The 22,994-nt window shown below is 50.1% G+C and overlaps 10 protein-coding genes across 10 annotated transcripts; 6 read left to right on the plus strand and 4 right to left on the minus strand.

The window, feature by feature from the left end:
* Nucleotides 1–17: 17 nt before the first annotated feature.
* On the plus strand, nucleotides 18–4,337 carry N7443_010980 (alpha-ketoglutarate-dependent 2-4-dichlorophenoxyacetate dioxygenase; the record flags this gene model as incomplete). Its single annotated transcript, XM_056891036.1, has 1 exon — nucleotides 18–4,337. The coding sequence occupies one exon, from the start codon at nucleotides 18–20 to the stop codon at nucleotides 4,335–4,337; it is 4,320 nt and encodes a 1,439-aa protein (XP_056737527.1).
* A 539-nt stretch (nucleotides 4,338–4,876) lies between these two features.
* N7443_010981 (branched-chain amino acid aminotransferase) lies at nucleotides 4,877–6,050 on the plus strand (the record flags this gene model as incomplete). The annotated part of the gene is made up of 2 exons (XM_056891037.1): nucleotides 4,877–4,940; nucleotides 4,987–6,050. 2 exons carry the CDS (start codon nucleotides 4,877–4,879, stop codon nucleotides 6,048–6,050), a joined length of 1,128 nt encoding a protein of 375 aa, XP_056737528.1.
* Nucleotides 6,051–6,636: 586 nt separating this feature from the next.
* Nucleotides 6,637–8,972, minus strand: N7443_010982 (uncharacterized protein; the record flags this gene model as incomplete). The annotated part of the gene is made up of 2 exons (XM_056891038.1): nucleotides 6,637–8,674; nucleotides 8,746–8,972. 2 exons carry the CDS (start codon nucleotides 8,970–8,972, stop codon nucleotides 6,637–6,639), a joined length of 2,265 nt encoding a protein of 754 aa, XP_056737529.1.
* Nucleotides 8,973–10,157: 1,185 nt separating this feature from the next.
* On the plus strand, nucleotides 10,158–10,983 carry N7443_010983 (DUF202 domain-containing protein; the record flags this gene model as incomplete). Its single annotated transcript, XM_056891039.1, has 3 exons — nucleotides 10,158–10,494; nucleotides 10,551–10,834; nucleotides 10,891–10,983. The coding sequence occupies 3 exons, from the start codon at nucleotides 10,158–10,160 to the stop codon at nucleotides 10,981–10,983; spliced, it is 714 nt and encodes a 237-aa protein (XP_056737530.1).
* Nucleotides 10,984–11,379: 396 nt separating this feature from the next.
* On the minus strand, nucleotides 11,380–12,237 carry arp2 (hydroxynaphthalene reductase arp2; the record flags this gene model as incomplete). The annotated part of the gene is made up of 2 exons (XM_056891040.1): nucleotides 11,380–11,417; nucleotides 11,469–12,237. The coding sequence occupies 2 exons, from the start codon at nucleotides 12,235–12,237 to the stop codon at nucleotides 11,380–11,382; spliced, it is 807 nt and encodes a 268-aa protein (XP_056737531.1).
* A 527-nt stretch (nucleotides 12,238–12,764) lies between these two features.
* arp1 (scytalone dehydratase arp1) lies at nucleotides 12,765–13,433 on the plus strand (the record flags this gene model as incomplete). Its single annotated transcript, XM_056891041.1, has 4 exons — nucleotides 12,765–12,816; nucleotides 12,866–12,921; nucleotides 12,973–13,014; nucleotides 13,074–13,433. The coding sequence occupies 4 exons, from the start codon at nucleotides 12,765–12,767 to the stop codon at nucleotides 13,431–13,433; spliced, it is 510 nt and encodes a 169-aa protein (XP_056737532.1).
* Nucleotides 13,434–14,360: 927 nt separating this feature from the next.
* On the minus strand, nucleotides 14,361–15,427 carry N7443_010986 (alpha/beta hydrolase; the record flags this gene model as incomplete). The annotated part of the gene is made up of 2 exons (XM_056891042.1): nucleotides 14,361–14,970; nucleotides 15,021–15,427. The coding sequence occupies 2 exons, from the start codon at nucleotides 15,425–15,427 to the stop codon at nucleotides 14,361–14,363; spliced, it is 1,017 nt and encodes a 338-aa protein (XP_056737533.1).
* Nucleotides 15,428–15,818: 391 nt separating this feature from the next.
* N7443_010987 (putative L-PSP endoribonuclease family protein Brt1) lies at nucleotides 15,819–16,377 on the plus strand (the record flags this gene model as incomplete). The annotated part of the gene is made up of 3 exons (XM_056891043.1): nucleotides 15,819–15,980; nucleotides 16,041–16,198; nucleotides 16,311–16,377. 3 exons carry the CDS (start codon nucleotides 15,819–15,821, stop codon nucleotides 16,375–16,377), a joined length of 387 nt encoding a protein of 128 aa, XP_056737534.1.
* A 1,224-nt stretch (nucleotides 16,378–17,601) lies between these two features.
* Nucleotides 17,602–18,548, plus strand: N7443_010988 (Enoyl-CoA hydratase AFT3-1; the record flags this gene model as incomplete). Its single annotated transcript, XM_056891044.1, has 4 exons — nucleotides 17,602–17,728; nucleotides 17,761–17,896; nucleotides 17,946–18,168; nucleotides 18,309–18,548. Coding segments are annotated over 4 exons (726 nt in total), but the record flags the coding sequence as incomplete, so codon positions are not given.
* Nucleotides 18,549–19,854: 1,306 nt separating this feature from the next.
* Nucleotides 19,855–22,401, minus strand: N7443_010989 (putative rhamnosidase B; the record flags this gene model as incomplete). The annotated part of the gene is given in 6 exon segments (XM_056891045.1): nucleotides 19,855–20,475; nucleotides 20,494–21,025; nucleotides 21,077–21,190; nucleotides 21,202–21,416; nucleotides 21,447–21,779; nucleotides 21,835–22,401. 6 exon segments carry the CDS (start codon nucleotides 22,399–22,401, stop codon nucleotides 19,855–19,857), a joined length of 2,382 nt encoding a protein of 793 aa, XP_056737536.1.
* Nucleotides 22,402–22,994: the final 593 nt, after the last annotated feature.

Below are 22,994 nucleotides of genomic sequence, written 5' to 3' on the forward strand. Positions count from 1 at the left end.
GGCATTTACCCTTGGTCATGGACAAAGAAGCCGAGATGGAGTTCGCTCCCATCACGGAGCGGACTTTAACCGCACTCGATGAGCGAGAGATCGAAACCTTGAACCGCATTGCTTCGAGTAAGCTCGGTCAAAAACTATCGCTTACTGCTAGCCGAAGAGAAAGTAGGGATCCCCGATTAGATCCCAGCAGCCCGGAATTTGATCACCATCGATGGGCGCAGAGCGTACTCTCTCAAGTACATGAATCGGGAATTGATATTCCTCACCAGAGCGTGGTCTTTTCAGACCTTTCAGTCAGCGGCTCTGGTTCTGCATTGCGATTCCAGGAAACGTTGATCTCCACTCTCACACTGCCCTTTCGCCTCGCTACTAGAGCTCTTTCCGGAACCCGTTCACCCCCTCGCAAAATCCTTCACAGCTTCGATGGTCTTCTACAGGGTGGAGAGCTCTTGCTTGTCCTGGGTCGACCCGGCAGTGGATGTACGACTTTTCTCAAAACGATCTGTGGACATCTGGGAGGTCTCTCAATGGATCCCAACAGCAAAATCCATTTCGAAGGCGTCGACTATGAACAAATGATCAAGCACCACCGCGGCGAGGTCGCATATAACAAGGAGGTCGACTTACACTTCCCTCACTTGACCGTTGGCCAGACACTTTCCTTCGCTGCCCACGCCCGTGCTCCTCATCAGCGTATCCAGAACATGACACGCAATGAATACGTCGACGCCATCACCCAAGTTGTCATGTCGGTTTTTGGCCTTTCTCATACCACGAACACCAAAGTCGGCAGTGAATTCGTGCGTGGCGTGAGTGGAGGCGAGCGAAAGCGCGTCTCTATCGCTGAAATGTTCATCTCTCGTTGCCGCATCGGAGCTTGGGATAATAGCACTCGCGGGTTGGACGCCGCTTCAGCCCTGAAGTTTGTCCGGGCTCTGCGCCTTGCAGCCGACATGGGAGACTCCTGCCATGCAATTGCCGCCTACCAGGCATCGCAGTCCATGTTTGATCTGTTCGACAAAGTGGTGCTGCTCTACGAGGGCCACGAGATCTACTACGGCCCCCGCGATCGAGCTGTCTCTTACTTCCAAGAGATGGGATGGGTGAGACCTGAGCGTCAGGTCAGCGGTGATTACTTGACCGCAATCACCAACCCAACTGAGCGCAAGGCCATTGCGGGTATGGAAGAAAAGGTGCCTCGCACCGCGAAGGAATTCGCCGAGTACTGGAAGAGAAGCCCGGATTATCAGGCCCTGCGCAACGAAATCACCACTTTTGAGCGAGAGCATCCCCCGAGTGGTCATGATGCTCAAAGGCTCCAGGCCAGCCACGAAGAGCAGCAGGCGCGTCACACAAGGTCTCGCAGCCCCTACCTTCTTTCCATCCCCATGCAGGTTCGACTGTGCATGACACGAGCCTACCAGAGAATGCTCAACGACCTCCCAACCGCCTTGTCTCCGCTTATTGTCCAGTTGATTCTGTCGCTCATCATTGGATCCGTCTTCTACAATACCCCGAACACTTCGAGTTACTTTTTCCAAAAGGGAGCTGTTCTGTACTTTGCAGTCCTCATGAACGCATTGTTGACAATGAATGAAATCATGCAGCTCTACAGCCAGCGACCCGTGGTAGAAAAGCAACATGGGTATGCCTTCGTCCATCCGTTCACCGAGGCTTTAGCCAGCATTGTGGTGGACCTGCCCATCAAACTCGTTCGCATCTCCATATTCAGCATTGTCCTCTACTTCATGGCCAACCTGCGTCGTGAACCTTCCCAATTCTTCATCTTCTATCTATTCCTGGTCTTCGCCGTTTTGACAATGTCCGGTATCTTCCGCAGCCTGGCAGCTCTTACCAAGTCTATCGGCCAGGCCATGGCCTTTGCTGGTATCATGGTTCTCTGTATCGTTGTCTACACTGGCTTCACGCTTCCGCAACCTTACATGCACCCGTGGCTGTCTTGGATTCGGTGGATCAATCCCATTTATTATACATTCGAGGCACTGATTGCCAATGAGTTTCACGGTCGCGAGTATGACTGCTCTGCATTCATTCCGAGCTACGGAACTGGTACTTCCTTCATTTGTTCCGCAGTTGGAGCAGTGGCTGGCCAACGCACAGTATCCGGCGATGCATTCATCGAGCAAAACTACGAGTACACATACGCCCACATTTGGAGGAATCTGGGAATATTGATCGTGTTCATGATCTTCTTCAACTCAGTCTATCTGCTCGCTACTGAATACCTTGGCGCCGATAAATCCAAGGCTGAAGCTCTTGTTTTCCGCCCCGGTCACGCACCCAAATATCTGCAGCCTGGCAATGATGCCGAAGGAGGCATTTCGGACCCCAATTTTCTTGAAGTTCAAAAAACAAATGACACGATCGGCCTGCCTCAGCAGAGAGATGTGTTCTCCTGGAAATCTGTCAACTATGATATCCCCGTCAAAGAAGGCACTCGTCGATTGCTCGACAACGTCTCTGGGTGGGTGAAGCCTGGTACTTTGACTGCATTGATGGGTGTTTCCGGGGCCGGTAAAACGACTCTGCTAGATGTGCTCGCTCAGAGAGTCTCTATCGGTGTCGTGTCTGGAGATATTCTTGTGAATGGACAGCCGCTTTTGCCGAACTTCCCCCGGCGCACTGGCTATGTGCAGCAGCAGGATCTTCATCTCGATACTACCACGGTGCGAGAGGCACTCCGATTCAGCGCCATGCTGCGTCAACCCCGGAGCGTGTCGAAGCAGGATAAACACGAGTATGTGGAATCAGTCATCAAGGTTCTGGGCATGGAAGACTTTGCCGAGGCCGTTGTTGGTTCTCTTGGTGAGGGCTTGAATGTGGAACAACGAAAGTTGCTTAGCATCGGTGTTGAATTAGCTGCCAAGCCCACACTCCTGATTTTCTTGGATGAGCCCACTAGTGGTCTCGACTCCCAGAGTTCATGGACCATTTGCCAGTTCCTGAGGCGCCTCGCAGATCATGGCCAAGCCGTATTGGCCACCATTCATCAGCCTAGCGCCACCTTATTCCAGTCCTTCGATCGTTTGCTTTTCTTGGCCAAGGGTGGAAAGACTGTATACTTTGGTGACATTGGCGAGGAGTCTTCTACTCTTCTGGAGTATTTTGAGGGCAATGGAGCCCGGGAGTGCGAAGAATTGGAGAACCCTGCCGAATACATCCTTGATATGGTCGCAGGAGACGGGTGTCCTGGCGTGGACTGGGCTCAGGTCTGGAACAAAAGTCCGCAATACGACGAGGTCCTGACCGAGGTGGATCGCCTTCATTCCATTCGAAGCGGGTCAACCCACGAACCTTTCGAAGACGACAATAATGCCGAATTTGCCATGCCTTTGCACACACAACTTTGGATTGTTCTTGGAAGATGTTTCCAGGGCTATTACCGGCAGCCAGATTACATCTACGCCAAGTTCATTCTCGGTATTGCATCGGGTCTCTTCATTGGTTTTTCATTCTGGAAAGCCGACAACTCCGAGCAGGGCTTCCAAAACGTCCTTTTCAGTATTTTCCTGCTGTGTACTATCTTCAACACCCTCGTGAACCAGATCATGCCTCGCTTCGTCACTCAACGCTCCCTCTATGAGGTGCGGGAACGTCCGTCTCGCATCTACTCCTGGAAAGTCTTTATACTCTCTCAGATCCTGGTGGAAGTTCCCTGGCAAGTCGCCCTCGGTGTGTGCTCGTGGGCGTCATTCTACTGGTCCGTTTTTGGTACCGACCAAAACGCCGAACAACGCGGTCTGATCATGCTATTCATTGTTCAATTCTTCATCTACGCCGCCTCCATGGCCCAGTTCGTCGTCTGCTCTATCCCAGAACCAACGCTGGGTGCGATGCTCGCCACTTTGATGTTCGGTCTCTCGTTCATCTTCAACGGTGTTATGCAGCCACCTTCCGCCTTGCCTAGATTCTGGATTTTCATGTATCGGGTTTCCCCCTTCACTTACTACATCAGCGGCATCGCAAGCACAGCCCTTCACGGTCGATCAGTGACGTGCAGCGCAGCGGAGCTCAGTGTGTTCCCTCCACCGGCGGGACAAACCTGCGAAGAGTACATGGCGAAGTATTCAGTGGACAGCACCGGTACTCTTACCGACGCGAGTCGGAATTCTACCTCGAGCTGCGAGTGGTGCAGTATGACTTCAGCTGACGAGTACCTGGCGGGCCGCGAGATCTATTTTGATCAGCGCTGGCGAAACTATGGTATCTTCTGGTGCTACTTCATCTTCAATATCTTTGGAGCCATCCTTTTGTACTATCTGTTCCGCGTGAGGACCTCGAAGGCCAAGGTCGGGAAGGGCAAGAAGTCTGCGTGAACGGGGACGGCAGGCTCCCATTGCACCGCATTGAACATTCCGAAGGTTGAAGCCAATCTTCCTGCTTCTCGTAAATAGAAATTAATATTACCTATCGCTTTTCCACTTTTCCACTTTTGACAATTTCAGTAAATTTTCAATGTTCGGATTGATGTGTGAACGCTCCGCGTGATATATATCTTTGTCTAGGTATCCGTGGATTCTAAGATTGCGTGCAAGGGGACACGTAGGCATCTGGTATGCATTGGATGTCTCTGGACCTGGGGAGAATTGACGGTCTGAATATAAACATTGAAAGAAGACGCAACTGTTGAAACGCGGCTCCACCAGTTTCTAAGGTTCCAAGGTTGCATGGAGAACTGCACATCATCGACTCGCGGTCCACTCCTCGTATTGCTCCCCCAGCGCCTATTTTGAATTGCTCCTGTGCATCTTACATGACTCCAATCTGACTCAGATCTTCTATAAAGTGATTCACTTGCCCCCCTTTCCCCTCCCTTCTTGCCCCCACAAGGTGCAACTCCAACCCCACCGACCCCATGTCGTTTCCCCCGCCCCCCGCAGCTCTCAACTGGAACGATATCGGCTTCAAAGTCCGCGATGGTACGAGTGTCTGTCTGTGTCGATTGAATTTTCACTAACTTCCCAGTCAATGGCCATGTCGAGTGCCATTACTCCCTGTCCGGCTCTGGTCAGTGGTCTGCCCCGCGTTTCGTGGCCAGCCCATTCCTGTCCATTCACGGAATGGCTCCGGGGTTGAATTACGGGCAGCAGGTCTACGAGGGCCTGAAAGCCTTCCGACATGCAAATAATAGCAAGATCACCGTCTTCCGTCCCGATCGCAATGCCAAGCGGATGCAGAACTCTGCCGAGGTCGTGTCCCTCCCGCCAGTTCCAGAGGACCTCTTTCTCCAGTGCGTTCGCCTGGCAGTGGGCGCCAATGCTGAATACGTCCCTCCTCACGAGTCTGGCGCGGCGATGTACGTGCGACCGCTTCTTTTTGGATCATCTGCGCAGCTAGGATTGAGCCCACCGGACGGCTACACCCTGGTGGTATTTGTCATGCCGACCGGGGTGTACCATGGAGCCAATGCCGTCGACGCTTTGATTCTCGAGGACTTTGACCGATCGGCACCACACGGAACTGGCCACGCCAAGGTGGGAGGGAACTATGCTCCTGTTCTCCGACACAGTGATAAGGCACGGCGCGAAGGATTTGGAATTACATTGCACCTGGACAGCGCCACCCGAAGCGAGGTGGACGAGTTTTCAACGTCCGCCTTTATCGGCGTGAAAAGGGACGGGGACAAGACCACCATTGTACACCCGGATAGTCGCAATGCCATCGACTCGGTAACGGCGGCCTCAGTGGGTGAGATTGCGCGCAGCCTCGGATTCTGTGTTGAAAAGAGACGGGTTGACTATGCAGAATTGAGTCAATTCGACGAGATCATCGCTGCAGGTACTGCGGCAGCACTGGTTCCTGTGCGGAGTATCACTATGCGCTCCAAAGGTGATAAATTCCAGTACCGTTGCGGTGACCAGAATCAGGGAGGTGAGGTGTGCGTCAAACTACTGCAGACCCTACGTGGTATTCAATCAGGCACCATCGGGGACACTTGGGGCTGGAACATGGAAATTCAAGCCCCACCAAAGGACTGTTCAGAGGAAGGCACCGCTGAGCGGGATGAAAGCGGAGCCAACGTTCCTTGAGGCCTTGAAAAAAGCGTTGTAGCCAAGGGATTTGAACAAATACACCGATTAAACCCGAGTGGGAAAGATAATACACGAATTTTCTCTTCATATATCACAAATCAATATCTGAATAGAGAAAGCCCTAAATGTATCACAGAATGGCATCACCAAAACATGCAAGACAAAGTGTCAGGCTAGGGACCCAGACCGAGCCCTTTATGGTGGAATTCGACATGAGATTGCATTGAGTCGCAGGCCAGAGCTGTTTCTGGAGTCCCCGTCGAGCCGAGGATCGCCCTAAGGGCTGATGTCGTCGTCGCTGTCACTGCTCGAATCAGAGGTATCGTCGCCCAGATCGAAGATACTCGGGCGTGATGGAGGGGGAGCAACGGTTGTTGGAGGTCGGGTTCGGGCTATTTCCGCTGCTATCTCTTCTTTTTTGCGAGCAAGCACTTCTTTGAAACTGGGATACGGCTTGTGTGGTTGCTGGGATGGGGGTTGACTGGCAGGATGACTCGGACTAGGATGTCTCGAGTTTGACGACTGACTGGCCATAGCAAAGCTGACTGCATTAGTATTGTCATTACTGGAGCAAGATATGCACTTACTTAGAGTTCGGCCCTTTCACGGAATCATCAGACTCAGACTCAGACTCAGACTCGGACTCCGATTCAGCCTCGCCATCTATAAACACGTCTGTGGTATTTCTCGGAGCATCATCCCCGGCTTCTTCCTCGGATTGTTCCTCAGATTCTTCATCAGATCCTCTCGCAGAGTATTCTCCAGAGCCACCGAGCTGCATTTCAGTCTGAACTTGCTGCTGGGCCTCCTGGGCCTCGGATTCTTCAGAGGAGTACTCTCCAGAACCGCTGAGCTGCATTTCAGCCTGCACTTGCCGTTGGGCCTCTTGTTCCGCGCCAGACTCATCTTGTTCTTCTCCGTTTCTGCCTTGCTCATCGTCTGCATTTTGATGGGCATCTGCATAGTCAGACGATGAACTGGATGCAACAATCACTTCCTGCCCTGGACTTTTGGCGGGTATGTCAGAAGAGTCGGGTCCAGTATTGACATCCGACATCTTTTTGCCAGGAGATGCAACCGGAATCACGACAGACGGCACAGGCGTTGAATGGGTATAGGATCGGGTTTTGGCAGATGGGGTTGTATCATTGTCTTGGGATGTCAGAGGGGCTGTAGTTGGAATCGACCGCGTCACCTTTGAAGCTGACTGAGGTAAAGGGTGCTCTGTCGGAGGAGTGCTTGTATTTTCCAAGTGCCTCAACTTGTTTTCGAGGCGCCGGACCCTCTTAAGGCAATTCCTTCTTTCACTAGAGCTTTTCGTAGCGGTTGCTTTCGCAAGTATGCCATAGTTATCCAATAGCTTGACCAAGATCTGCCGGGCTGGCGAGTCAGCATCGAGATCTTGCAATTTATCCCGAATTTTCCGAGCTTCCTCAGCGTCTTTCTGCCCGGAGCTTGCCAGATCTTGGCTCCTTTCAGCCTTCAGGCCTTTTTGATTTTGAACCTCATTCTTATTCTTTCGTTTCTTTTCGGCCTGTCTCTTGGCCTCGTTGTCTTCCTTCTGATCTCGATCTTCACCAGGAGAGCCGAACTTCTTCTCCGCGTCGTCCTTCATCCTTTGAATCCTCTCGGCTGTGAATGTAGACGGGTAGACGATTTGACTGCTCGATGGTGTGGCAGATAACATAGAAATATTGTTTGCAATGTTCTGAGGAGTCGCCGTTGCATCATTTCTTCTAGCAGAAGGATCCGCCTCGACGAATGAAACAGGCTGGCGGTTGTCGTTGTGACGAGAATGGTTCTTGCGTAAAGCGGACGACTGTAAAGGTTGCGATCTTTCCATCACAGAGCCACGGTTCAAGGATGGAGAAGGCGCACTGCTAGGCAAAGGGAGGCCATTGGAAGAAATCTGACTAGACTCGGGGTGGAGCATCGCTGAAGGACTTTTGGTGATAGCAACCCCTAGACCCCGCTTCAAGGGGCTAGAAGGGGTTTGGACACCAGGTCTCCGTTGTCGAGGACTGGCAAATGATGAAATTTGTGGGTGTCGTGCTGGACTCGTGGAAAAGGTAGAGGTGGCCGACATCTCGGGTGCGGGTTGGGCTCGTGAGTTATTTCCCAGTCGAGGCTCTTTGACAGGCATATCCAGCTCCGAACTTTGCTTTCGTTTGCGGGGGTGTAACTCTGGGTGTGATTCCTGTGCCCCTGGAGAGTCACCGCCGAGCTCTTCGCTGCCTTGGTGATCAAAAGGAGGAGTTCCAGGGATCGCGGCATCTTCGATGGAGGAGAGTGAAAAATTGCAATGTTGGCGCTTGACGGAGTCGTCTTCCATAGAGTCGTTTTCTTCTTCAATCGGAGAAATTTGTTTGCTGACGGCTTCCATCTTCTGAGACAGTCTCCGCTTCGCTTCTGTCGCGGTGCTGTCCCAGTCATGAACCACGGATCCGAATCGTTGGGCGCGGCCCTGGGAAGGCGTTTGGATCACGCGAACAACACCATATTGATCATAGCCGTCTGCACGGGCTTTGCCCTCGTCGATAAATATGCTGGCGACGGACAGATCGGGCTCCAGAAAGACCGAGGGCTTGGCATCGTCGACCAATTTCTGGATCGCCAGAGGTCTGCAAGGATGAAATCGTTAGCAAATGGGCGCTTAGACGATGCTGACAGGTTCAGTTGACTCGGCACTCACTCTTCATCGGGCTTGATGCTTCTCCACTTGTCTGTGATGATTGAACAGAGCTCACCGAAGCTCGTACCCTCTGGATCCTTGAGCGGTAACCAGAAAGAAATGTATTCCTTCCACGGTGAGGGGTCTGCGATACCGCGCTCGTCGTTCGCAATGAGTGTGGGAAACCGACTCCGGCTAGTGGTCTGCTGCCTTGGGAAGACCCTGACCTCCAATTTCAAATTCACCATCTCGAGCTCGACGTGGTGGCGAGGGGGCGCGTTGAGGGAACAACGGAGAGGTCGGAGAGAGTGTCAAACATGCATTGCACTTGGCAAGAAAGGAGAGGAGCGTTCAGAAGATAGAAAAGTGGGTGGATGCAAAAGGAACGATCCGGTGGAAAACGAAGAAGCTTGCGCTGAAGCTTCTTTGTGGCCTGCATTATCAGGCCGCCATGTAAACTAGACATCAACACCGCGAATATGAAAAATAAATCTAGGCCTAGTTTTACATTTGATTCTTTCCGTCCTTGTCACCGGACATCAATGGATCTTTTTTTTGTTTGTTCTTTTTTTACCCCATGCATCGCCCTTGATCTTCATATCAACCTCGTTATGTTTCTCTTTCAAGGTCATTAATTTTAATTTCAAGGTCTTGAGCCCGCAGAAGGTGCTCCATACTCTCATATTGGATCAGTAGCTGCAACTTCTTGCATAGGGCCGGGTGTGGAACTTGGCTTTCATGAAAAAAAAAATAGTTGTTCTTCCTAGTAGTTTCCCCAGCCCTGGCAGTTGATCTCTGAGCTTTATTTAAACAGGAGGCTAAATGATTGGAGCGAAGTCCTGTTCTTTACACCCCATGGTAGGGTATGCGAAGTGTTGGCAGCCTGGGAGGATTACAAATAATATCACATTGGTGTAGGTTGCCTGCTCACGATCGAACCGAGCCTCATCTTGAACACATAATCCCCCAAACCGAGGCTAAGTAGGAAAAACGTTCATGCGGATTCCAGCTGAACGCTAGAAAGAGCTATCGGTTTCTGCAGTAGAGTATAGCTCCGTTCCTGGATTCGTTAGATGTCAACATCGACCCCGGAGATGATGCAATCCGGAATCCGGGGGCGGTGATTGGTCACAATGGACGCCGAATGCAGTATCACCCAGACAGCTCACTTGGAGCTATTCGACGTCGTTGAAAGCTAATTCAGGCTTTAATTTGGACCGTTCAGCTTCCTCACGCATCTTGAACATCCTTGATCTCCGTCTTGATCACTTTCCAGGATCCTCAACCCCGGACTCCAATTTGTGGGGGGGCCATGACGGCGGCTCCAACCGATCCGGAGACCTGAACACACCTCAAATACAAAATCCGGCTTGGACCTTCCGGACCATGATCGAACATCGCACGATGATTTTGACCGTGGTCTACCCTCCACCATGACCGAACTCGGACCCGAACCCCTGCAGTCTCAAGAGCCTGAACGACCCGCCGACGCAGTCTTGAGAGAGACTCGACCCTCCTCTCCGCGCGATCGGGATGATCGGGAAGCTCTCGAGCTGCGGGAGATCCAAACCCAGGAAGATCATGAGCTGGATTACTCCTCCCCATCGGCCTCATCCGGCGAAGAATATCGTGTGACTCGACGGACAACCTCCCGCCGCAGCGTGCGACGGCCCGGCGTCGAGCGAAAAGGAACGTGGCACAAGATCTGTCGCTTCTGGACGCATCATGTCACTCTGACAGTGCCTCAGAAGAGTAACCGCGACCACTTTGGTGAGTAGTGATTCGATCCAGAGGGGCTGGTATCATCTTAACTGACGGGATGCTAGCTTTGGAAAGGACATTCCTCGCCTACATCCGCACATCGGTTGTCATCGCAATGCAAGGGGTTTTGATCGCGCAGCTGTTCCGTCTCCAGCGGTCACCCACTTCCGAGGACCGCCTCCGATTCTACGAGGTCGGTATCCCCCTTTCGGTGACTTGCCATTGCGTCGCTGTAGTGGTGGCCTTGATCGGGGCCTATCGATTCTGGAGGCAGCAAAGTGCAATCTCACGAGGCAAAATTCACGTCGGAGGATGGGAGCTGAATTGGGTTGGAATATTACTCTTCTCGGTAGGTGCAATCGCTAGTTTACGCGCAGTCCGATCAACGCAACTAAGGCGATTTAGATTATTCTGGTGACCCTGGTCATTTCTGTTGCGATTATCATCGAGATAGAGATGGACCCAGCCACTCTTATACAACGAATACTGCGCCGTTGAACTGAAAACGCAGTCCACTGCGATTTAAACGGAAATGACGAGCCTTAAGAGCCATTTATTTGTCAACGCCATGATGAAAAGTTTGCCAATCTATCTCCCCCACCTGAAGATTAGTTTCAATAAACTCCGATTGCTATTGCAGACGTTGTGAAGACTACGAGTTTCAATTCTCAAACGTTTCTAATGCATCGAAATAGATTTCTTGAATTGCGCAGCACATTTTCCGCAAGAAAACAGTTCCCTCGGAACACGTAGTATCTGCTGCTAGGCGTGCTCCTTGTGATTCTAAATGCCTAGGTATGGTTCGTACAGAAGAGCAAACACGACCACTCGCAGTATTGCATCAACCCCTGAATTTCCCCTATATCTCGGCAAAAATATGCCCCCCATTGCAACTTAAATGTTGGCACCGCCGTTCAAAGGCAATATTTGACCTAGACACAATTAGCCAGAATCCTAAAATCCCGTCGTCACATTCCACTCACCGTTGATCCATTCTCCAGCCGGACTGGCCAGGAATGCCACGACACGGCCAATGTCCGCGGGCACTCCACAGCGCTTCAGGGGGCTGCCGTTGGCCAGGGCCTGCTCGATCTCCTCGATTGATGAATTTTGATCGCAACCCGGGGCATAACGCCATGAGTTCTTCAGCCACATGTCGCTCTTCACCCCAGCTGGGGCGATCGCATTCACAGTGCATCGCTTCTTGCCGAAGTCGGCCGCGAAGCAGCGGGTGAAGCCCTCCACGGCGCTTTTGCTGCCAGCGTACAGCGAGTGCCCGGGAACACCCACACCCGCAGCGATGGAAGACATGAGCACAACACGTCCACCGGGCTGGATGTAGTCGTAGGCATTCTTGGCGACGAAGAACTGGGCTCGTGTGTTCAGGTCAAAGACGTCGTTAAAATCGGCTAGCGTCGTGTCTTGAAGAGAGACGAATTTCTCGGTGCCCGAGTTGGAGACGACGATATCGAGTTGGCCAAAGTGTGCCACCACCTGTCGGAACAGGTTCTCGATGGCCTCGACCTCAGTCAAGTCCGCCTGGAAGGCAGCCGCGTGGACGCCGTGGGATTCAAGCTCCTGCACCATTTTGTCCGCGGACTTGGGGTCCCGAGCGAAGTTGATGGCCACGGAAGCGCCCTTCTTGGCCAGTTCGAGGGCAATTCCAGACCCGATACCACGGCTGCCGCCCGTCACAAGGGCGACTTTGCCTGCAAGCTCCGCAGGATCGACGTTGGGATTGGTAGCAACCATCTTTACGGTTGATGATCGCAATGAGGGTGTAAGATCGGCTTGTAGATGATCAGACTAGATGACAGACAGCACGGGAGAGACACAGTTAAAACAAAAAAAAAAAGGTTCCATAGAAATAAGACAATGCGATGGTGCCTGGCTGAAACCAGAATTTTTGGTTCTCGTTCGATTGATCCATTCAGAGTAGCTAGGTCATCCCGATCCAAGCGGGTAGACCAGCTCTGGTACGGCTGTATAGTCCAAACCGTTCGGTCTGGCAATGTGAAAATGCGCAAATCACCGCATGCGGAAAGCTCGCCACAGAGGAAAAGAACGGTGTCTACTGTACGTCGCATCATCAGGTTTCAGTTGCATTGTCGTGTTCCTGCACATGGAGAAAAGATCTGGTATGCAGTCCGCATCCGGAACGCCTTGGGCCAAGGTCGTGTTGGCACAGAGGACCGGGAAGTACCTTCTCGCCACATGATATACCAAAGGAGTTCCTCGAGTCTATTTGCCCCGAGAAATATTCCAAGTACTGTGCAAACATGTCTCCCGCAATGAAAGCCCCGGAGCCAAATTTGGACATCAGCTTCCAAGGTGAGCTTCCAGAAATTCAAGTCGAAAACACGATGATTGATGATGGTAGACTATCTCGTTCTCTCCAAGCTGGTCTTCGATTGGGCTGATAGCTACGACGCAAAGGTAAATGATCAGATCTCGACCTAAGAATTCATTACTGATCATCTGTCTCAGGACTGGGACCGCCTCCGCAGCATCATTGCCCCAACACTGACAGTAAGTCACGCATAGTGGATGAATTGGATGCCTGTGAGACTGTCAGCTGACCAAAATAGGTGGATTACACCAAGATCGGGCTCAAAAGATGGGATGACATGTCCGCAGACGACTACATGGCGATGGTGACACACCCTGGATTCCTGGGGGATCCCACCATCAAGACGCAACATTTACTTGGTCAAACTTGGTGGGAGAAGATCTCTGATACCGAGGTCATCGGTCACCACCAGCTTCGTGCTGCGCATCAGGTGTATGAGACGGCTGATCTCCAAGAGGTTAAGTTGCGCGGTCACTCGCATGCTACAAACGAGCACTACTACAGCAAAGTAAATGGCGTGTGGAAGTTTGCGGGCCTTAAACCCAATGTTAGATGGAATGAAATGCGGTTTGAGGAAGTCTTCAGAGGCCTAGACTGAGATTGTGAGCCCAATGGTGGAACTGAGGGGCTGGGATTTACTACTGTCGAAGATGAATAAATACTTGCCTCCAACCCTATACAAAGCTCCCGAGAATGGAGAGTCACTCACCGGATTCTTCTGATCAATGCATCCTTTGGTTGCTTTAGGACCATGCCCCAGCCACGTTACTGTCCGTTTTCTTTCACAGAGAGTCTTGACGGATCTTCTGATCATGTAGAATTTTCATCAACCACTTGCATCGGATTATTATACGCAACTCAAGTCCGGGAGGCTCGCCACTAAGCTGTGCGCAGGACCATGGGGTCAAGAGTCCGGATTATTGAGGTCCGCCGGTGTTTATTCCTTTTTAGAGGAAATTTTGTGACAAAACCGACCAGAGAGGTTCTCAATGAAAATCCAAGTAATTTTCATAGCAAATGTATTGAGAGAACAGTAAAATTGCCAATGAGGTTGTTGAAAGGGGTTCGTTTATTGCTGGAATTCATCCGGTCTTTAGAAAAAGGCTTCAACAAATGTCACACCGACTCCGATACCATTCTGTGTTGGACACAAAGCGAACCCAATGGGAGCGATGGATCAATCGAAATAAAACAGGCCCATACTGACTTAACATGGGAAATCTGCAAACTGAAGGTACACCTCGGTGTGTTTGAGAATGAATTCGGCGAGGGAGTACGAGTCTGCGATGTGTCGTTTTTGAGACCGGCCGTCGGGTTCCTTGTTCATTTCCTAGCTTTTCGTCGAACATTTGGTATTGTCGAACCAGCAAGGATTTCGTGTGGAAACAGTCTAAAAGGCGTTAAAGAGGCCTGATTGTACTGCTGAAAGCTCTTTTTATTCAATCTATTGCGATGTTTTTTTGTCTTCATTTGGTCCTCCAAGTCTAGTCGGGTCGGGTCTAATTTACAACCAATCTCGAGCTGCTTACGAGCTCCAAAAGGCTTTCTGCAATGCATCACACATCAAGGTGATACACCGCTTACCTTCAGACAAGGCTCCGTCCATGGCAAGGAAGGGGTGTGGCATTCCCTTCATAACCTGTAGATCCACCTCCACACCCGCTTTTTGTAGCTTTTCAGCATACTGTTCGCCTTCGGATCGAAGTACGTCCAATTCGCCGACCATGACCAGAGCAGGGGGCAATGGAGACCAGTCACCATTGTAAAAGAGAGGACTAGCCTCGGGGTTAGTCCGATCCGCCTCTTTGGGCAGATAGTGATCGCGGTACCAGATCATCTTGGGGGCGGACAATGCCGGAGTGTGTTCGTATCGGCGATAGGACTCGTTGTTCTCCACAGTGGCGGTATTGTCGGTGACGGGGACCGAGAGCAGTTGGGCACGGAACTGCACGGGGGGCGAGAGAGTCAATCCCTTGTGGGTCATGATAGCAGCCAGGTTACCCCCGGCCGAAGACCCGCCCGTTGCGATTTTGGACATGTCAACTGATAGCGTGGCGGGACCCTCGGCGACCAGCCAAAGCAGCGCTTCCCAGCAATCGTGGACGGCAGCGGGGAAAGGGTTCTCGGGAGCCAGTCTATGGGAGGTGAGCACGAGGCACATGAAGCAAGCAAGGGACACACTCACCGGTAGTCCACCGTCACCACCACGCAGTTACCACGCACACAGAGATTCGAACAGACCACGTTCTCCGTGTCAATGTTACCCAGAACCCAACCTCCGCCATGGAAATATAGCATGACCGGCCACCCACCGGCGGGGGTCTCTCCCTTGGGAGTGAAGCAGCGAATGGGAACGGAAGGGCCATCGGTGACTCGCCGTTGAATGGAAAGATCCTGGGTTTTGCCCACCTCTAGCATCGGTCCCGCACCGGGGATCAAGACACCACTGGTCCGTGACGCTGCGACGGGTTGTAAGTGGACCTGCTGATTGTTGATAACGTGTTTGTTGTAGAAGGCGACATATTCCGGGTCCAGCAGGTCCCGAACGGACTCGTGGAGTGGGTAGGGGGGTTGTGCAATGGTGGCAGACATAGTGAGGATCTATCCTGAAAAAAAACCCCCAAAAGATACAGAATTCCAAGGGCCAGGGGTGCAAATAATAAATGGTTAAATCCCGCGGAGAGGGCCAGTCACCCCCACGCAAGGGGCGGGATACGAAGTGCGGGGGGAAACAACGAGATACAACAATCCTCACGATAAGCCTGCAAAAGCCCAAGTTGAGTAAAGATCGCCTGGGCGTGTGGGCGCGCCACACCTTTGCGTTACATGGAAATCCCCTTCTGGCTACCACGTCTTGCATCTTCGTTACGTTTCCAATGGGTCCGTTTCCCCGTGCGTGGGATGTCTTCATCCACTTGTAAAAAGGGACCTTAGCTATGCTTCTGCTCCCATTCTTTTCTTTCCATCCCCTCACGCCTACAAGATGACTACCAAGACCCCCGTGCTCACCGACAAGGCCCCCAAACCTCTACCGGGTATTTACTCGCAGGCTATCGTTGCTAATGGTGTCGTGTACTGTTCCGGTGCCGTTCCAATGGATCCTATCACCGGGAAAATTGTTGATGGCGATGTCAAGGCCCACACGGTTCGTCAGCTGCACCTCCATAGTACTACGTGAAAGCTAAATCATGCTGTACATGAATAGCACCAATGCATCAAGAACTTGAGCCATATTCTTGAGGAAGCCGGCACCGATATCAACAAAGTCGTCAAGGTCAACGTCTTCCTATCCAACATGGACGATTTCGCCGAGATGAACTCAGTTTATATGCAGTACTGGGGTGATGTAAAGCCATGTCGGACGTGAGTTTTTATCTTTGCATCTCTACCTATGCTTGGCGATCTTTTTCCTCGTGCATGCGGGTGACACGTTTCTGCATATTATAAGCGGTGGCTAATATATGGGATCTTGCAGGTGTGTTGCGGTCAAGACGTTGCCGCTGAACACTGACGTGGAAATTGAGTGCATCGCCGTGCTATAGCGGATATTTGAAATCAGGATAGAAATAACCTTGGAAATTCAATGTTCGTACCCCTAGTACGGAGTCCAGCAATATATTACCTCCGATAGAATCGAGTTTCCGAGAAACATCCAAATGTCCTTACCTAGGCACACAAGTCGAAAGTGGAAATAGGAGCCTTGCAGCTCTATTTTATTACTTTCAGCACCAGTGTAAGAGGTTGTATCAGCTCAAAGCGCAGCTATCTCGAACACATCATGGTGATTCCCTCTATTGTCGCCTTTTATGAGGCTCTTGAAACTGTCGAGTGTGACCTCCTGTCCTCGAAATGACATATTTGAGCCCAGGCGTGATGCTTTTGAAGATTTGGAGAAAAGTACTGGGGTATCATAGCCCTTTCATTTTTTCCTGAAAGCATTCATGAATTTCTAGAAGGAAGAGATCATATAATCTCCTAACTCAACCTACAATCATGAATGCTCAAGGCCCAATCAAGGTCAGAGGACTCCCTGTATCAAGAATGGAAATTCCTAGCATGACTTGCCTTTCTCATCTTTGATGATTCTGGCCTTAATGAGTCGCAAATGTGACAAAATTAGGCGTGAACATCGCCGGGCAAGCCCATAGTACTCGATCTGGAGGGGTTGTTACTACCCGCCTAAAGGCTGACAGCACCATTTGGCTCTTGCTAGGCAGTGGATCTACATATCGCAGCTTCTATTAGAGCCAGACTGGGCTAGTCACTGTAGCTTTAGGTCCATAAAACAGCCAGCACAGCACAGGTGGTAACTTGAATCCTCAGGTCCTTGGTGCCGGGGTTTCCGAGTGACTAACTAGCGAAAGTGCCTTGGGCTATTGCGATTAAAGGTAGGAGTTAGTAGATTCTGCCGTTATTGAGAAGATTATGCCCAAGAGTTGCACCATCGAAATATTCGGGCTTATTTAGTCCGTCAATAGCCGACCCTGGCTCGTATGCGGGTCAAGAGTTCGACTGCCGATCAATTCCAGTGCACAATTTTCCCGAGAAGCTGAAAGCGAGGCCCGTCCTCCGGAAAAAATGCCATTCGCACTGGACATGGGAGCAGGGATCAAAGATATTTGCTGAAATGTGGAGTTTCCCGGTCCTGCACGGACCTGAATCATTTGTACTTAAGAGGTGACTACATCCGGTCGATCAATATATATGAATACTTCAGGTCCGCAACCAAAATTTTTGAGGGAATTACATTGAAGATTCAACAGGCCATGTTTGCTTTTCATCTGTTTTCGGCGTGGCTCTTGGCTGTCGCTGCACCGGCTTCCGGACTGAGTTTCAATATCCCGACATCCCCACCATCGAATTACAGTGCACAACTTTCAGCCGCTCCAGTCGGTATATCGTAGGTAACCGAATCTGCCTTATAGACTTCTACTCACATCGTAGCTTCGAAATTTTTGCATTCCCCGAGTATATCCAAGATATACAATCAACGACGTGCTTGAAGAATATGAAAGACTTGACGGGAACATGGCCACCTATAAGAATTGGAGGCACGACTCAGTGTGTACAGATATTGATCGATCGGAAAGCCTATGCTAATGCTACACAGAGATCGTGCAACATACAATGCGTCGTCAGCGGAGACTGTCAATTACACTGTGGCTAGCACGATCGATGCACCCGAATCTCTGACTTATGGCCCTTCTTTTATTTCCTTAGCTGCAAGTTACGCTGGCAGGGTGATTGTTTGTTTAAATCGCCGATTGGATAAACTATCCAACATAGCTTCTGCAGCGCTTCTCATTCAAAGCCAGATAAAAAACCTTTATTCCGTTGAACTTTGAAACGAGCCTAATTGTAAGCTTCAGACGCTTTTTTGATTTTGATATCTCTCTATTACCCCCAGAACTAGACACTAAAGAGCTAATTAAGGGTCCGGATAGTTTACGTTGCAAGTGATCCTATTGCCCAGGGAAAATCCTGGACAGCTGCCACAGACGAGGCTTCCCAAGTAAGCTGGCAAGAAACCGTCTGCGGGAACCTATCATCATCAGACGTTATCTCTGCAGGAGTCTACTTTGGCACTCCTCCAATGAGTGTAAAAGACCTCGCATCCAGAGAGGAGAGTACAAATAGCCGTGTCAAAAATTATTGCTCTCACAACTATGGCCAAAAATTGCTCAGCAATTGGTCGGCCTGTCTATCTTTAATACGTATGCTACTTATTTTTGTGAGTTGGTACTATATCTTGCCCATTGCGTCTCCTCCGATTAATATCACCACTAGTTCAATATGCCGGCAGCAAAGATCCATTCTTAGTCACCGTCATTCTTTCATGTGTTCAATTGCTGTCTATGATCGTTACCGCTGTCACTACGGATAGGGTTGGACGACATCCATTAACTATATACCCCTACGCAGTGACATCAGTGTCGGTTCTGTGCCTAGGAATCATTGGCTGTTTTGATTATACGAAGCCCTCGACAAGCTCACTTCTAGTAAGCCCCTACTAGCTCCAGTTCGGAGAGTCTTTCCAAATTTTTGTTGACGGTATGACGAAGATCTTCTTTGCTTGCTTGGCAACTCTGTCGACAACTGGTGCGTCAGCAATCGGTTATGCCTACGCCGCTGAAATTCTCCAGCAGCGCTTACGCGCAAAGACAACAGGATGGGCACTCGCTTCTTCGAATGGGATTGCCATTATGTTTAACTTTTGCACGCCATTGATGATCAACAATCCTCCGGTATCCAGTTGGGGTGTTAAAACCGGGGTTTTGTCAGTATTATAGGAATTTCCACACCATAACCAAAACAATCAACTGACTATGTTTCCATACAAAAAGCTTCGCCGGCACGGGTACACTTGCTGTAATAGTTGCTTGGTTCATTCTTCCCGAAGTAACACGAAGAACACCCGCTGAAATTAATGAGATGTAAGTCAGATGCAAGCCCAACCCATGCCCCGAGTTCTACAATTTCGTTATATTGTCTAGCTGACATTTTTGGCCCCGAAAGGTTCGAGATGAAAATCAACCTTCGCCACTTCAAGGGATATATTACGGATATCCAGATTCGTGCAAATGATCACAGGTGCTAGACAGACTTTTATAATCTTTTGGCGTAAAATGAACCCATATGCAATCATAATCAGAGTGAGTTTCAATCATTTAGGCATTTCGACATCAAACTACTGCATCTTGTTCTGTCGAGGAAGAATTGCGTGAAGAAACCACATTGAGCCAACTCAAATCTTGCTCAATGGAGTGGGCGAGGCAGCAAATTCTCCTCATACTCAAAATAGCACCTTAAATTACGCAGAACTTAACATATCCCGAAAGGCAGTTCCAAAGGGGTAGTCTCTTGACTAGCTCAGGCCATCAAATTCGCTTCCTGAAGAAGCTAAATATTAGTGCAAAGCTTTTCAAATTGATTATTGCATATCTTTATTTAACCATGCCCGATTTTCCACAGACATTTAATGACAAATACTATATGGAGAGAGCTAGAATAAGTGTCTCTTAAACCCCATAGCTTAGTCTAATGAAGTTCACCACACCATGCTCCTCATAATTTTTTCCGGGTAATCGGCTTACAACCTCAATAGGCTTTTCGAGCGTGAGCTCCACAACTTTTATCTTACCAGAGACACACTTCCATGAGACTTTGGCCATGTTGTCCTTGCCAAGTGCTACCTTTGCTTCTAAAGCCCCAGTGAGCCCAAGCCGCGGCTTGAACAAAATCTTGGACGAGCCCGACGCCACTGGCTGAATACCGGCTAGCTCAGTGCAATATTCGTAGATTGGCACACTTCCCCAAGCATGACAGTCTGAGCGTTGCCTGACATCGTCCTCCTCCCAAGTCGAAAGGTTATGAGCCAACATCTTGCGCCATGGTTCCCACATACGAACCCAGAATTGTTCGTAAAATTCATCACCAGCCAAGGCAAGTGCCCTGAATGCATAAAAACACATCATGTACGAGCACTTTGAGAAGCGATCGTTTGAGAATGATTCTGCTAGAATACGTTCATGATCCTCAGAATGTGCTGCTCCTGAGATAACAGCAAAAACCTGGCAGTATTGAGAATATGATAGCTCATCAGCGACATTGGCAGTTGAGTCAGTAAAATACTGTCCATCCTAGCAATGCGCACGAACGGCTTCTAGAAGCGAAGTTGCACGTGCTTCGTACTCGAATGCATGGCCCGGTCTGCCAACATCGCGCACGAGCCTGGCAACCTTCTGTAGAACCCATGCATAAAGCATACTAAAGTAGGTGTGTCTGTTTGATTTTCGTCCGGAAGTTGGGACACCTTTGTCTGGATGCTCATTGGTCGCTCCCCAGGTTGTTACCCAGTCAACATATTGCCAAACAGCCTCTGGTAGTCCGCTGATTAAGCCAAAGTGGTCAACATGCGCATGAAAAAATTCAAGTACACCGTCTATGCGCGGAATGAGGCCTCGTGCAAACCGTGTGTCACCGAAAAATAGGTGTTGGTCGCAGACTTGTAAGATCCAAAATAGAGAGAACCCAGCAATCACTTGCGGCACATGCGAGGGGAATTGAGACTGTGTAAGTCCCTCTGGTGTGACTGAAGCCGCGAAGTTTGTAATGGCTTGTCGCATGAGCTGGTCGTCACCGGACAAGAGGTAGTGGAATAAGCAGACAGAGCGACTGTCTCCAGGGTATCTATTCATATTATTAATCAAGTGTCTCTTATCTCTGGAAAACAACGCTTACTGTAGCTGTTCATAGAAAGGGCAGTCAGAATACCCATCAAACATACAAGTGCGCATAGTCCGGATTGATACGTCCCAGATTTGTTTACTGTGCGCATCTCCGGGCTCCTTCCAACTGGCTTTTACAGCCATTGGGTAATTAACTTGGGTAGCATCAAATGATAGTAGCGTAATATGATTTCGATGCGCAAGAGACGGAAAGTACGGAACCAGAATGGCTCATAGATAACGACTTCTGAGCCCGGGAGATCGAGCGTCAGCTCATCGTAAGGGCCAACAATATGACCGACACTTGCATCTAATCGATCCGCCTTGGACCGGAAGAATGGATATGAGCGAGGCTCCAATTAATATCCTTCCGAGTATGTCACCCGCATGGTGAGTTGAGAATGGCTTTTAACAGCCTTGAAAGACCACCGCAGAAATGCGGTTGAGTGGACATCCGCTTGAACCTCAATTGTATAAGTGGAGCTTGATGAAAGTGGCAGGGCTTGATGTTCAGTAAAAAAAGCGGTCCAACTGTCCGCGTCAATGGCACCTTTGCAAGTTCTAACATTGTTGAGAACAGCTGGCGTTGACTCAGGCACTGGTATCGACCGCGGGTGTAAGTTCCAAGGCGGAATGTCCCCGTTGAGTGTTTTAATATTGTATGCAAGTGACTTCAAAGGTAGTTCAGGCTTCGTTGGGGATATGCGCTCACTGATCTATGAAATTAAGGTCAGCATAGGGAGGGAATACTCGGCCAAGATCGTGCCTTACGTGGAGAAACACATCGTCGGCCAATCCCAATGGAAATTGAATACTGTTGTCTACATATGATTCCCAGGCTGTCAAGCAACTGAGGTCAATAACTTCTGAACTCGTCTCGATGTGCCCAATGACCGTCAATCCAGGAAGAGCCGTTCGCTCGAAGGCCATCGCACTCCGCGATGCCGCAAAGTAGCGAACCACGACGAAACGTATCTCATTATGTCCCGCTTTCAGATACGGCGCAATATCTAGAGTTTCATAGTAGCAGATTAATAGGCCACTTCTGCTTGGACTGACAGCCACATGCTTCCCGTCGATGTAAAGCTTATAACGTGTGTCGGCCGAAAAATGCAACATCGATCGCGTCGGCTTTGAGATTAAACTGAAAATACGAAAGAAGTGGACGACTCTTCCGGCTGTGTTATTTTCTGAAGAATCCACCCAGTTCGGGACCCAAATCCAGTTCGCTTGAAGGTCACGGATGATCTGAATCGAGACCGATAAGTCAGTAATCGGCTCAAGATGACTGAAGAGATCAGGTATACTCCTTACTTGTTGTTCCGCTTTGGACACCATTTTTACAGATTTTGGGTCGCCCATGGTCACCAGGGATGTGCGAACGAATTTATAACTACGTGTCGGCGGGGACAAGCCGACGGGTCTTGGGTGAGCTCATCCCGAGGAAGGTTTATTGTGACATTCAGGCTGAATGAGTCCGCCAACTTTTGATGTAGAGAAATACTTTCGGGCCTTTTCAGAGACAGAAGGTTCCAGGATTTAATCGGGTTTCAAGAGTCAGAATGCGGCATTCCTTGACTTTGGGCTGCACAATGTGATCAGAATGCCATGGCTCAGGCTGGGGGACTCCAGAAAACGTACCATCTCGATTGTGAGAACATGAACAATCGAAACGTTATTTAGATAATTTTTCTTGATGGAAACGAGGCGTACAGCATGGCGAAGCTCACGATCGACGGAGAGGACATATGTGGAGAAAGCAAGATCTGAAAGGAGTTGGTAGTTATGGGCCAAAAAAGGGACGACGGATTCTCTCCTAGTAGCAACGAGGTTGGGCTGCACCTGCGTTCCTAACCTCCTAACATTGTCTCGAGCGTGGTGACTACTTACAATGATCTTTTCAATAATTTGTGCAGATGGCCGTGCTCTCG

This window comes from Penicillium atrosanguineum, assembly GCF_028827265.1.
Source record: "Penicillium atrosanguineum strain IBT 20685 chromosome Unknown utg000008l_segment0_segment0, whole genome shotgun sequence".
NCBI classification, from domain to species: domain Eukaryota; kingdom Fungi; phylum Ascomycota; class Eurotiomycetes; order Eurotiales; family Aspergillaceae; genus Penicillium; species Penicillium atrosanguineum.